This window comes from Anomalospiza imberbis, chromosome Z (genome assembly GCF_031753505.1).
Source record: "Anomalospiza imberbis isolate Cuckoo-Finch-1a 21T00152 chromosome Z, ASM3175350v1, whole genome shotgun sequence".
NCBI lineage: Eukaryota > Metazoa > Chordata > Aves > Passeriformes > Viduidae > Anomalospiza > Anomalospiza imberbis.
The window spans coordinates 59,157,260-59,171,721 of record NC_089721.1 but is presented as its reverse complement, the minus strand read 5'-3'; the positions used below and the strand labels follow the sequence as shown (position 1 = coordinate 59,171,721).

The following is a 14,462-nucleotide window of genomic DNA, read 5'->3' as shown; positions in this document are numbered from 1 at the left end:
AACATTAAGTTTTGCATATTTCCATTTTACAGTAGAATGAAAAGCAGGTTTCAAACTTCACATATTGACTGATTTCTTGGTGTGTTGCATTGCTGGGTGGTTCATCAAATTATTGAATGTCTGTTGAATGAACAGCAATTTGAAACACTGACCAGTATTTTTACCCGCTGTCTTAAAAATTTTAGACAGGAAGAGAAAAGTACTCCTCATCATGAAGAAGAGGAGGAGGAAGAAGAGAAGGGGGAAGAAAGTCAGGATGGCCCACTTCTTGTTCCTCGTGTGAAAGTAGCAGAAGATGGTTCAATCATTCTGGATGAAGAAAGGTGACAAATTCTGTGCCTGACTCAGGGACAGTACTGCATTGCAGCTCAGTTTGCAAATAGAGGACTACTTTGGACTGGGATGAGTATGAGTGTATTTTTGTATGAGTATGAGTATGTTTGTGAGTTGAGCTACACTGGCTTAGGAAACAGTGCAAAGATGTGGCAAAATATGAACAGCTGTAGTCTGCATCTCTGTAGTGGCATACTTTATGAGAAATGTTTTTGGGGAAGGAAGTAGAGAGGAAGATGACATAAAAGGAAGATAATATAAGAGGAAGATGGCATAAAAGTAATATTTTATTACTGTGAATGAACACTGAAGATTTGTCAAGCTGCCAAATGTCTTCTGTTTAGCTGACTTTTTTTGCTTCTCATAGTTAACATATGTCTACTTACTATTATTTGGTTATCATTATGCTTTGCTCCAGCTTTGCACCTTGCCTGTTGCTGCTTTATTCTTCTTTCAGTGTTTTCAGTAACTTTGCTTAGAATATGACGTTTAAAAAGTAGATTATAAAATTTCTGAATTCCCCAAAGGTATTAACACCAAATTTAGGCCAAGGTTTGAGGATAAAGATGGCCTGGTAAAAGAATTTGAAAGTATTGTAGAAGGATACATGGTTTGACAAAAGAGATTTTTTAAGTCTTAAAAAGTCTTTTTTTTTTTTTTTAAAGCTACTTAATTATTTCTCTCTGTATTATATCTTATAAAACAGAAAAAGCAAATTTTCTTACAGAGGGTGAATAAGGTAGTGTTTTCTTGCTTCATTCTCCCAATAAAGTACATGCTAGTGTAATTATTAAAATTAATTACACACTAGAAATGCTCACTTGTGGAAAAAAAATTTTGAATAGCTGTCTTATAAACATCTGCTATATGTTTTCTTAGCAATATTTTAAGGTGAGTCTTCTTGTGTGTTTTCTTTCCCAGCTTAACTGTAGAAGTTCTAAGAACAAAAGGTCCGTGTGTTGTTGAAGAAAATGATCCCATCTTTGAGCGTGGCTCTACAACTACATATTCTAGCTTCAGGAAAAGTTTTTACACAAAACCATGGTCAAATAAAGGTGAATATATTTTTGGTTTCAAGGTTTGAGCCTGCAGAAAAGTTATAGTATTCACCTATGCTTTATACTTGACAGTTTTCATCCACAATGAAGTAAATGGATCTACTTACATGTCATCTCATGTAATCTCAACCCTCCACACTCTTACAATAGGCAGAGCTGTGGTATTTACTGTGAAAACTGGCATTTAAAAAAAATCCAGTGCCTTTAATGTGCAGGCTACCTGTGCTTTTTTTCTGCTATGGATGTTTAGATGCTGAGGAAATGCTAGTCTGCTTTACCAAGAGCATAATTTTGGATTCTCGTTTACAGATATTTGAGTGCTATATGGTACTTAACTAGATTCTTCCAGCATGGGCAGGAATAGATTGTATAAGGTATTTCTATGTGGACTGATTTCAGTGCAAGTGGACAGCTGTGTTCTTATGAATGGGTGGATTGAGTTCTTCATTATCTCTGCTGTGAATTGACTATTATCTCTAGGTTTACAACACTGTGCAAGATTTTCTACAATTGGAAATTACTTTTTACCCCTAGAGATGGAAAAATTAGCTTCAGAATTCAGGTGGTCTCTTTGAAATGCACTCTTTTCTTATTCATAATGGAGACGGCAGATTTACATGATATTTTTCTGATTTCTGTTTGTGCTTGTGCCCATAATAAAAATGGACATGGACAATTTGGGGTTGGTTAGCTTTGATTTACTAGCTTTAGAAAGCACACTTCACATTCTGCAGTTTTCTAATAGTTTAGACAACTCTTTCTGTTGATAGTTCATTCAGCATATGTTATTAGAGGGACCTAGGTAAAATAACAAGCATGCTCTATACACACTCACCTGGACTTGCAGCTACAGTAGACAGCCTCAAAGTTACTGATCTTATGACATTAAGTTTGCAAGTTGTTTTTAATTCTGATAGCAAGAAGGATGGTTTAGTAAATATTTAAGTGTGTGTAATTCTTTCTTTCTTTTCCCTTCTAGAAACAGACATGTTCTTTTTAGCTATCAGTATGGTAGGAACAGACTTCTCCTTAATTGGGCGGCTGTTTCCTCACAGAGCCAGAGCAGAAATTAAGGTAGAAATTAAAGCACTCAATAAAGAAATTAAACATCTGGTTTTACTTTTCTTTTTCTTGTTTGCATTCCTGTGCTTCCTCTACTAGTGTTGGTAATTTTGGTGTGAATTTTCTCCAAAGTAGTGCTTGTTTTCTGATACCTGTTTCAAGAGGTTGTAAGTATCTGGAACATTAAAATGCTGGTTGAATGTCAGTGAATGTATCTAATAAATGTAGCATCCTTAAACACACTTTGTTTAATTAAAGAATACTGATAAGCCTAAATGGCTGTTTGGTATGGGGCTTCTGTGTTTTTTGTTGTACACAGGTGGGGAAGTTTTGATATTTCAAACCTTGCTCAGATTAAAAGTCAGGAAGAGGTGTAGAAAATAATAAAAAATGTATGGTAACAGATTTTATATTTAAAAATTAGTTACAAACTTGTGTTCTGTGGATATGCATTTGAATTTCAACAACTGTAGTTGGTTTGTTGCACTGAAGGCTTAGCTTCAGCTGTCATTTTGTACAACATATTTTTGCATTTCTTGCTTAATGGAAAACACACCTGTGCATTTGCTTTTAGAATAAGTTCAAACGTGAGGAAAAAGCTAATGGATGGAGAATAGACAAAGCTTTCAGTAAGTAAATATTCCCTACCTTACAATGAGTCATTAAATGGTAGCCATCTATTTTCATGGTAATTTCTGTGCTTTGCCCTGTTTGAATTACTTAGAAGAAAGTTTTTGCTCATAGATGAATCCAGAAGCTGTGGAATCTTAGGTTTTCATAACAAGCATAGTTCACAACAACAATCTTTAGGTTTGTTTTCTATCTTTTCTGGATGTCTGCTAAATGAGATTAATATCAACTTTCTTCTGTATATTCAGTTGAAGATAATTTTTCTTATTCATGGGAATTTCTAGCACAGTTATTTATTGTAAACTGCTTTGAGACTCCTTAAAGACTTTCTTTCTTAGTTGAATGAGGGACATATATCCTACAGCAGTATGTTCATGCATTATTTGATACTATGGTATAGTTTATGTATTTGTCAGTCCTTAAATTTTCTGAACTACTTACTTTTATAGCTTGTTCTTTAAAACTGAATGACCATAATCCAGTCACCTTTATGTCAACTTTAGCCCCTGCTCAAGTGATATAGGAACCACTTTCAAGAACTCTCTGTTTAAATGTCTATGACCTTTGCTTTTTAATATGTCATGTATCACTGATTATTTTACAAACATGAAACTTGAAAAAGTAATTAACTTTGAAATCTGTTCTATTTCTTTGCTTTAATCTGATAGAAGAAAAACGACCATTTGATTTTGAATTCTTTGCCCAACTGCTTGAGAAGGTCTTAGCAGATGAGGGAAAGAGGAAGCAAAAGACTGTTAAAAGCCAGAAGCCAAAAGAAAAAAAGTCTCCAAGGCCACGGAAGAAGTCAAAAGGTATTTTAAAAGAGAGCTTGAGATGGCATTACAGTGCAGTGGTCAGTAATGTGTTGCCAACAGAGGAAAAGTCACATAGGGCATCACATTTTCCTTCCCTGTTGTAGACAGGACAAGAAGATGTTAGCTTCATAGTGGAACATTTTCAGATGTAGTTTACTGACGTACAGGTGGTAATAATTAGTAACACAGCAGAAACATGATACCATGGTGAAAATTGTGCACTTCCACAATCTGAAGTGCCGATATTCTAATTTCCTGGTTGGTAAGTATCTCCATGAGTTGCTAATGTATTCACTTGTAGAATTTTTGGGGCAAAATAATAGTTTTAGCAAACTCCTCTGTGTTGAAAGTTTTCTTGCATTTAAAATCCACTTCTTTTAAAGGTTCTGTTTTTCCTTTGATAGTAGTTTAACTTCCTAAGTCTGAGCAGTATGATTATTTTCAGAGAATCATGTAAAAGTTGTTTTATCTTTCTGGTCTGTTCAAAATAAAGATTACTTTTAATTACTGTTGATCACCACAGTGTTTCACTACCTCAGTACCTGGGAAAGGACCTTTGACAGATGTGCTTTAATTAAAAGCAGTTATACTGATAACTCTTTCATACATTTCTTGCTGATTCTGTGGCGTTGTTCACTTGTTTGCTCCACAAGGACCTATCCTTTTATAAGTGGTATTGTGGGACAAGCAAGTGAGCGTCTTTCTAAAGGGGATGCTAGCTAGGAAGCAAGATCTCTTAAAATTGAAGTAGTTGCTGCTTTTCTATACCCTTGGTTTTGGATGTGATTAAGTAAAACATCCCATGTATTAGGACTTAAAACCATGGAGAGAAATCTTGTTTCTATACTTCAGTGGTAGATTAAAGGTATGTCATGCATAATGCAATGTGAGTATGCTTTTCTACTTCTCTTGCATTTTGGAGTTCCTAATTACAGAGAAATTAGTTCATTTAAGGTGAATAAAAAGCAAAGGAAAGATTCTCGGTGGTTAAATAGAAGATCAAGACAAAATGTCTTTAAAGTAGGGGGGAGGAAAATTTTAGTAACTCATTAAACCCAGAAAATAATTTATTGATTATTAGCTAGATAATAGTTCAGCATTCTTATATAAGCTAGAATGATCAACTGTTACACATTTCTTGATGAAAAATTGCTTTTGTATGGTGAACATTCTATAACCAACATCAGCTATTTCTTCAGACACACAAAAATTCTTTATAGGAATAGCAATGTCTTTTTTCCCTGAATCCAAATGTGACTGTATAAACTGCAAAAAAGCACAGGCACAATAGCATTTACTGAATTGACTTTACATCTGATACTGACTTTCCCCATGTGAAGTGTTGTCCCATGTACAAAATGTGTTTTGTATTAAATGCTGAGGCTTTTCTGGCAAGTCAGTGACTGATGTTTCCCAGTCCTGCTCATACACCTGGTAGTGTATTGGCAGTGATGCATGAGTACACAAATGTTTTTAGCAGAATTGCCTTTGCCGTTTGTGGCTTCTGGTACTCCACCAGTCTATTGACAAAGAACCATATTGTCTCAATAGCAAAAGCTGCGAGCACAGAAGCTGCTAATCATCAAGATGAACTTCAGGAAGCTGAAATTTCTGATGCAGAAACAGAAGCAGATGGTGTGACAGCTGAGAAAGAAAATGAGGAATCTTTGGGCATTTCTGAACAGGCAGAAGAGGTTGCATTAGAGCCAGCATTAGCAAAAAAGAAGAGAAGGAGGAAGAAAAAAGATGATCTTGAGCAGGAAGTGGAGCATATTCCAGAAGTGTCTGTTCCTTCAAAAACTGCTGAAGAAAGGAAGTCTTCTAATAAAATAAGAGGCAAAAATGCTCACTTTCAAATGTTCGAATACAAATTTTATAGAAAGTCATTGCAAACTTTAAGGTCAGAATTTGGTCTTTGATTTATGTTGCTGATCTGCCTTGAAGGAGGTTGTGGAACTATGTGTTTTAAAATCAGCTTTCATTCTAAATCTAAACATACTTTGTTTTAGATGAGAATAGTTCTCTTAATACTTATACCTTTTCTAGTGGGATATTAACTCTTCTTCACTGTAGCTAGGATTTGATTACTGGAATTCTAAGATGTTTCCCAAAATGTCCAAACTGATTTAATTCTTATTAATTATTAGAGGAAAAAGTGATACATGATGCAAGCAGTGATGGTGATACTACCTGTGGAAATGAAGTGGATTGTGCTATTGAAGGAAAGAAAAATGAGAGTGCTGTTACAGAGGAAGAGAGATCGGAGTCCTGTTCACCAGTGAATAACCAAATGGAGAGAGAACGTGGTGTCAATTTATGCAGGTAATGTTTATAATGGAAAGCTTAGGCAAAACAAAAAAATAGCTTAAAGTTTTAATATTGGTCTTATTTATTCATGATTACCACCATTTAACTGCCACAGAATTTGCAGGTTTCTGAGACCTGTTCTGAGGTTTAGTAAGCTGTTTATGATTTATATACCCAGAATATTCTCTGCCCTAATGGGCTGCTCTTGCAAAATTAATGTACATAATAACTAATGTAATTTCCAAAAGTTATTTCATTTTTTAAGAATGTTTAGGAAGAGCATTGCTTATCCTAACGTCTGATATTTCTGTTTAAGCGCTGTTTGATAATGTTGCTGAGTTGAGTTACTATATGCTTGGAATTTTTATCTGTAATAAAATTACTTTTGTGGAAAAGGAATGATGCTTAGATTGTATTTATGCAGAATTTGAGTGAGAGCCAAGCTTTTGGGTTCAGTTTGGGCATACTTTTACTAAAAAGAAAGTGAATTTTCAATTCAATTTTTAAATATACCACTTTCACATATACTCATTTATGTGAAAATGGTAAATTGAAAAATTCATTATGATACTGTGAGTGCTGCTTCAGAATTTTGTGTGTTAATTTGCTGTATTTAGTTGCATTGTAATTGTTTGTTATTTTATACATATTCCCAGAAATTTCCATTTTCTGTAGTACTTCATTAGAAGTATTATAAAAGGACAGTCATTTGCCTTTGGACTCAACCTAGGTTGTTATGAAAGATCAGAGGAAAAAACTGTTGGCATACGTTTGTTTGTGTTAAAGTTTATTTTCTTAAAAGCAATCAGTCTAGAAAAATCAGATGAGATTTTTACATCATCTTATAATTTGCGGTGCAAAAGTACAAAAGTTGTTTTAAAGCTCACAGTCTGCAAAGATTACTAAAATTTCATGATACTCTGTGAAACATGGGTAGTTATTTAGTGTCAAAATTGTGTTTTCTGTGTAACTTTCTCTGTCTGTAAGCAGAAATACCTTTTTTTTTCTACAAGTACACTATTGTTCCTGTATACTTTTTTTATTTCAGCCTTGAAGATAGCAATGATGTTGCACTAGAAGCACAACCTGCTAAATTGAGTAGCAGAGATACTAGAGATGATACATCACAGGAAAGCCAGATTACAGAGTTACCAGTTTCAAATACTAGAAGCAAGGAAAGAGAATGTGTAGAAACTGCAGAATCAAAGGTATTATTATTTTTTTATGTAGTTTATCTCAAGATCTTGCCCTTGATCATTAAAAGTGGTTTGTAAAACAAACTTCTGGATTGTTTTTGTGGTGTTTTCACCATGAAGTGGAAAACAATCAACAGGCCTAAAAAAATCATCAAAATTGAAATACTGTCATTTCTTGTGGGCGTAATGGGCTGTGCATTAACCTAAATGTATTCAGAGAGTATACTGTGCATGCCTGACTTACCTCATAGCTAATTTAAATAGTTGAACAGTTTAATTGTTCAAAAGTGAATGGCTGCAATATGATACGAATAGCTAGGACTTGGAGCAGGATTTTGCTGGCATATGCTTACTGGCATGGTGTTGGAAACTGTTTTGAGTGGAACACACATTGGGTTGTTTGTGCTGCTCCACAAATGATCTAGATAATGGAGTAGAGTGTAACCTCAGCAAGTTTACAGATTAGGCTGATCTAGAAGGAATTGCTTCCTAAGGACAGAGACACCCAAAGGTTATACTGGCCTCCGGAGGGACCTGGAGAGGCTGGAGAAGTGGGCTGATGGGAACCTCAGGAAGTTCAGCACGGGAAGATGCAAAGTCCTGCACCAGGGGAGGAACAACCCCAGGCAACAGCACATGCTGCAAGCCACCCAGCTGGAAAGCAGCTTTGCAGAAAAGAACCCGGCTGTCCTGGTGGTCTCTGAGTTGAACATGAACTAGGAAAGTGCTGTGGCTGCACAAACAGCTAATGGTGACCTGGGCTGCAGCAGGAGAAGCGTTGCCAGCAGGCCAAGGGAGGTGATCCTTGCCCCTTGTTCAGCACTGGTGAAGCCACACCTGGAGGACTGACCAGTTCTGGGCTCCCCGGTAGGAGAGACCTGGACACACTGGAGACAGCCCCTCAAAGGGTCACGCAGATGGTAAAGGGCAGGAAGCATCTCTCCTAAGACAAAAAGCTGAAGGAGCAGGAAATGTTCAACCTGGAGAGAAGGCTCAAGGGGAGCCTTCTCTGAAGGATCTGAAGAGATCCTTCTTCAGCAGTTCCACAAAAACCCAAGGGGAGGGTGTAAACAGGACAGAGCCAGGCTCTTTCCAGGGGTGCCCAGTGACGAGGCAAGAGACAATGGGCAAGCAATGCAAGACAGGAGGTTCCTTCTGAGCAGCAGGAAATCCTGTTTTACTGTGAGGGTCACCAAGCACTGGCACAGGCTGCCCAGAGAGACTGTGGAGTCTCTGTCCTTAGCAAGATTGAGAAGCTGTCTGGACACACTATTGGGCAACCAGCTCCAGGTGCCTTGATGTATTGGTTTTGCATGGCCTGGTTTTGGTAACAAAGGGCTAGAGGGATGGCTTCTGTGAGAAGCTGCTGGAAGCTTCTTCCAAGCCCAGCAGAGCCAATCCCTGGTGGCTCCAAAGATGGACATGCCACTGGCCAAGACCAGGCCAATTAGAAATTATAGTAACACCTCTGTGATAACATATTTAAGAAGAATTGAAAACAAAAAGGGATTGCAGAGCTGTAATTGCAACCAGAGAAGAGCAGAGAGAGCATGTGAGAAGAACAACTCTGCAGACACCAAGGTCAGTGGGGAAGAAGGGGCAGGAGGGGCTCCAGGCACTGCAGCCAAGATTCCCCTGCAGCCTGTGGTGCAGCCCATGGTGAAGCAGCTGTGCTCCTGCAGCCCATGGGTATTCACAGGGATGCAGAGATCCACCTGCACTCCATGGAGGTGCCCATGCTGGAGCAAGTGGATGCCTGGAGGAGGCTGTGACCCTGTGGAGAGGGGCTCTGCCCCCAGGCTGGAGCAGCCTGTCCTTGGAGGACTGCACCCTGTGCAGACTTCCACTCTGTGGAAGAGTGACCCGCACCGCAGCAGTTTGAGGGGGACTGGTGCCCATGAGATGGAGCCACGTCAAAAGCTCATGGAAAAGTCTCCCAATGGGAGGGACCCCAGGTGCAGCAGGAGAACCACTCCTCTCCCTGAACAGTGGGAGCAGCCTCGGGTGATGAACTGACCATAACCCCCATTCCCTGTTTTACTGCACTGCTGGGGTAGGAAGCAGAACTGGAAGGACAGAGGGGTGGGGGGAAGGTGTTTTTAATAGTTCATTTTACTTCTTATTATCCTGCTCTGAGTTTGTGAGTAATAAATTAATTTTGTATTTCTAAGTTGAGCCTGTTTTGTCTCTGATGGTATTTAGTGAGTGATCTCTTTCCTGGTCCTTATCTCCAGCTGTGAACCCTGCCTTAAATTTTCTCTTGTCTGTCCAGTGGCAGAGAGGAGTGAGTGAGCAGCTTTGGTGGGTGCCCGGTATCTGGCCCAGGTTAACCCACTACACTTGATCAGGAGGGTTGGACCAGAGGACCTCCAGCAAACCCTTCTGCTCTCAGCCACTGCAGCAATCTTGTTTCTGCTTTTTGTTACATTACAGTAGAAGATCATCTGAGTTTATTGTTTCTTTTCTACAACATTTCTGCCTCAGAGTGAAGATACACATCACTCACAAAAAACAGAAGGAAAGCAGAGTGCATCAGAATGTGGTTCACAGTCTGAAATCATGTAAGTAGAATTATTTTACTTTGTGATGGCACTTGAACTAAACTTGTATCTACTCAATTTGAATGTAATTCCAATTGACCATAGCAGGTTGAACCAGTCAGGAGATTGTGATAACTTGTTTTCCATATTCAGTGAAGCTTTTTGGTAGAAACTTTGATTACTCAGTAGCAGTGCATTAGCTAAGATCTAAATGGTAGATAGGAATAGGGAGAAAGACTTAGCTAACCTTTGAGGAAAAAACCCTAGCCTTTCTACAGCCAGCAAGAGCAAGACAATGACAAAATTCTGCCACATTGTGGGTAAAACTTGGCTGTGAAATTTAATTTTTGTTTTTTTAATAGAAGGGCCTCACTGAATTCTTTGACATTCGTAGTTGTCCATCAGAGCTTATTAGCTGTACACGTCATGTGTATGGTGTATTTCTTCTTTCCTGTTTGGAAACTGTTCTTCTTCGGAACTTGGTGCAAGCTTCTAAGATAGAAGATACTCCAAAATGTCTCTGTCTTATCTGTACTGCTTTATGAAGTTAATTTTGGTGACTGTTTCTTATACTGAGAAATGGTATTTGAAGTAGCCTGTGCCTAAGGTTTCCATTTTTGCATGATCATCAACTTCTTGTTTCATGATACAGTTTTTTAAAGGTGATTTAGAGATGGTGTAGTAGTTAATGCTAAGTTGGTTTTCATACTTCTATCTTTCCTTTTTTGAAGGGCAGTTCGCTCTTACGATAAAGACTGTCAAAGCTTTATGTGTACTGTTCTAGGGAGAATATAAGAAAATGTAGTAGTTCCCAATCTGAAGATTATTGATAAAATGTAGGGCTGTGTCTGTGTGTGAATCCCAGGACATGCCATTGCAGTGGTTAAGGACAAAGAGAGTGATGTATGTACCCCATTCTTCAGTAAGATGTGGATGCTGGCAGTAGGACAAGGTATTTGAAAAAAGTTTGGTTTTCCATGACTGAGATAGCTTTGAAAGGGGATGAGGGGACAGGAGAGGCAGATGCAAAACATTGTATATAGGGCAGATTTATATTGTTTCCATATAAAATTAATCACACTGACATTAATTGTGAATCCCGAGGAGAAAAAACATTCCTATTTATTTAACAGCAAGAAATACTTCCTTAAAGTATTTTTAAGTAGATTCCACTGAAAGCCAGCAAAGTTAAGGTTTATTTGATGCTCTTTTCATAACTTTATAGCATGTCTTTCAATATCAGAATGATGCAATGGGATTTTTTTTATGTTTATTGTCTTGCTGCATGCAATGTCTTGACCCATGCAGTCTGTGATGCTCTTGAAGTACATCTTGAACCATATAAGACTTTTAAGTTTCTCTTTGGTAATAATGTATACCACCTTTCTTTATATCTTAAGGAAAACTGAAAAGTCAGCAGATAGAAGGCCCTGGCAAAGACCTAAACCAAATTTAGTGAGATCATCTGGAAGGAGGGAGACAGCAACACACGACAAAATGGAAGCCAGAACTTCTTCTCCAGCCGTTGAAAATGCAGGTGAAAAGGTCAGAAAGAGGAATGTTTACTTAGTATGTTGTTCTTGATGCTGCATCTGTTTTGCCCAATGGGGATACTGTGGGCCAGCAACAGAAATAACATTTTGGGAACTGCTACTGTGATACCTGCACACTTGTCAAAGAGTAATATTCCTTGCCTCAATTCCAGTGCTCTGAAGATGAGAGTAGAAGAAACAAAAACGAAGCCACAGAAGTAGATAACAGGGATTTGACTACTGCATCTCAGTAAGTACTGAGATCACTTTTCCAATCTCCTGGTATGAACTGACCATAACTGTTAATTTATTCCATATAGTTCTCCTTGAAAAAGATAGCAATAACTGTGAAGCTTTAATGTAAATTTCAAAATTGACTTTAGCATTTTTTTGGATGATATCAGGTGGTACTAACTTAGAAGGTTCTTTTCTGCAAAGTTGATGAAAGCATTAAAGTACCAACAATGCCTGTAATTTGAGAGGGGTCAAGTGATAACTGTGGCTTTGCTTTCCTGCCAGCCTCAGTTAGCAGGTAATGGCTCTGCTTCTGGCACTTGCAGAAGCAGCTGTGATACACAGTCTAGTTAAATTCCTCACCTGTGTGACAAATTAATCTATTTTTAATACATAGATAAATTGAGTCTTCATGCATTGTAAGACTAAACCAAGCTTGTTTTTTATGTGAAGCAACTTGCATAAATTTGGGCAAATCTTTCTGAAGACAATAAAATTCAAGTAAAGAAATCTGTGCAAGATTGTATAGTATTGATAGGCTTAAATATTATGATGTAAATGTCACTTTTTTGGATCCTTTGTGCAGAGAACCTGAAAAAACTGCAATTGCAAAGACAATAGTTAGAGGATATCGACAAAGATTTAAACCTAATGTTACAAGAGCATCTGGAAGAAAAGAAGAGCCTGAAAAAGATGCAGGAAATGATGAAATATCTCATCTACCGCCTAAGGGGGAAACTGAGAAGGTATTTAATAAGGTAACATAACTGAAGATAATAAGCTACTGGATACAACAGTAATGTTATCTTTTTTTCCTTTACTTTTTTTTGCTTCTGAGTATTAATAGGAATTAGCCACTTACTTAACCTGCTTTCAGTGGTAGTGTGGTATTGCTTAGTAACCTCAGCTATGGTGAGAGGTTGTTACATATACAGTAGATACCAATAGTCTTTCATGTCCTGCAGCAAATACAGCTTCAGGTGTTTGCTGTAGTTTTTACTGCATCTGTATGACTGAGAAATTTATCCTGTAATTGTTTGTGTGTCATAAGCAATCTATTTTGTCTCCTCTTATGAACAGTTACTTGGTCAGTTAGGTGATGCTGTACTCTATGAATGTAAGACAGTTCATGTCATAATACTCTGTTTTTGTTCAGAATAATGACCAAGGTAATAGATCTGATGATACCAGTGAAAATACTACAGAAAAAGATGACAAAGTCCTGGAGACAACGTCTCAGTAAGTATGAGAAAAATAAGAAGATGAGCACTGCTGTCCTGCAATTTACCATTCTTGTCAGTTCTGGTAGTATTTTGTAGTGTGGTAATTATAGAAGCTTTTGAAGAAACTTCTACACTACAGAAATTGAGGGCAAAATAGGAATCTTCATTAATTTATGAAACATACATTAAGCATTTTCATTTTTAAAGTTGTACTTCTGAATTATAAGTCAGTCAAGGTAAATGTAAAAAAGCCTAAAATTTAGTCCCTCAAAAAGTATAACAAGCATTAGCTACTCATTTTTAATTCTAAAATGCGTCCATTTCCGTGGTTGAGTATTTAAACAATAGGAGTAAATGTTCTTAAAGTGTAGTTAAGTGTTAGGCATCAAATAAGAGGAAGAAAAAAGTTCAGTATGTGGGCAATGTAATGCACATATTTATTAAGTGTTAGATTTTTCTTCAGTGAAGTGGCAGTTGTAGTGTAAAAGGAATAATATTTTTATAGAAGAGATTGTAAAAAACAAAAACTGAAAAAAGTCAACTTTCCCCCAAATACTTTCCCACAAAAAAATTCCCAAAACAACCTAAACCAAGAACAGAAATAAAAATCCAAAACCTCAAGCTTGTCTTTTAAAGGGAGATAGTTGAAGAGGATTGATGGAGATAAACTGGGTGTGATAATCTGCTCTGTGACTTGATGCTCAGCGTAAAAAGTTGTAGAAGAATCTGACCATTCTAGTAAGGCACTACTGATATTTTTACATTAGTAAGATAAAAAACTTACTTATGTATTTTCTGAATTCACTAAAGAAAAACTCTGAATATTTACATATTTTTAAACTCTTTATTAAATTAGGTCCATCTACCTCTAGTCTAGATAGGAATACAAAGAGGTCCATTATGGATCAGAAGAAGGTTTCTCTGATGTGATATCCTGTCACCAATGGGAAGAGAAAAATAGCAGGGCAAACATAAATTTAAACTCTCAGCCCCTAGTAGATGCACTTCCAATTTTATTCTTTCAGGAAGCTAGTAATACATTTTAGGTAAGTGTGCATTAATAACTATTTAAAAGAAAAGGGGGAAAAAGCATCGGTTCTCCAAGTCTCCTCCCACTTTCAGATGTGGTGTGTACTTCAGGCATCATATATGTTTTTCCAGGTCTAATGAAACAGCTGGCTTAAAAGAACATAGGAAATGGATTGTGTTGAATCAAATACCTCTAAAAAGAGGTAGAATACAGAGACCAAAACCAAATCTAGGAAGAACTGTTGCAAGGCAAAAAGAACTGATAGATGAAAAAGATCCTGAAGAGGAGACAACTGAAGGTGGAGAAGCAGAAAAAGGTGTCACACACCATCGAGATGAAAACAATGATCTCTGCCTCAAATATGTAAGTTTCTTGAGCAATTCCTTATGCACTCTGGTTTTTTGGGTCCTTAATGGAAGACTTGGTAACAAAGACCTAGGTACATACTACATAATATGTAGGGATAGGCTTTGCATGCTTTATTTATTATTTCAGAATAAAC

At 37.3% G+C, this 14,462-nt stretch overlaps 1 protein-coding gene across 1 annotated transcript in view; it reads left to right on the top strand.

The window, feature by feature from the left end:
- Window positions 1–14,462, top strand: part of BDP1 (B double prime 1, subunit of RNA polymerase III transcription initiation factor IIIB) — a 48,608-nt gene that overhangs the window by 6,926 nt on the left and 27,220 nt on the right. Inside the window, exons 5-18 of the mRNA XM_068175993.1 lie at window positions 186–323; window positions 1,255–1,388; window positions 2,371–2,465; window positions 3,028–3,082; window positions 3,752–3,895; window positions 5,450–5,734; window positions 6,046–6,220; window positions 7,254–7,413; window positions 9,886–9,962; window positions 11,342–11,486; window positions 11,647–11,723; window positions 12,294–12,453; window positions 12,864–12,946; window positions 14,092–14,323. Coding sequence (XP_068032094.1) covers window positions 186–323; window positions 1,255–1,388; window positions 2,371–2,465; window positions 3,028–3,082; window positions 3,752–3,895; window positions 5,450–5,734; window positions 6,046–6,220; window positions 7,254–7,413; window positions 9,886–9,962; window positions 11,342–11,486; window positions 11,647–11,723; window positions 12,294–12,453; window positions 12,864–12,946; window positions 14,092–14,323 — 1,960 coding nt within the window. The remainder of the gene's footprint in view (window positions 1–185; window positions 324–1,254; window positions 1,389–2,370; window positions 2,466–3,027; window positions 3,083–3,751; window positions 3,896–5,449; window positions 5,735–6,045; window positions 6,221–7,253; window positions 7,414–9,885; window positions 9,963–11,341; window positions 11,487–11,646; window positions 11,724–12,293; window positions 12,454–12,863; window positions 12,947–14,091; window positions 14,324–14,462) is intronic.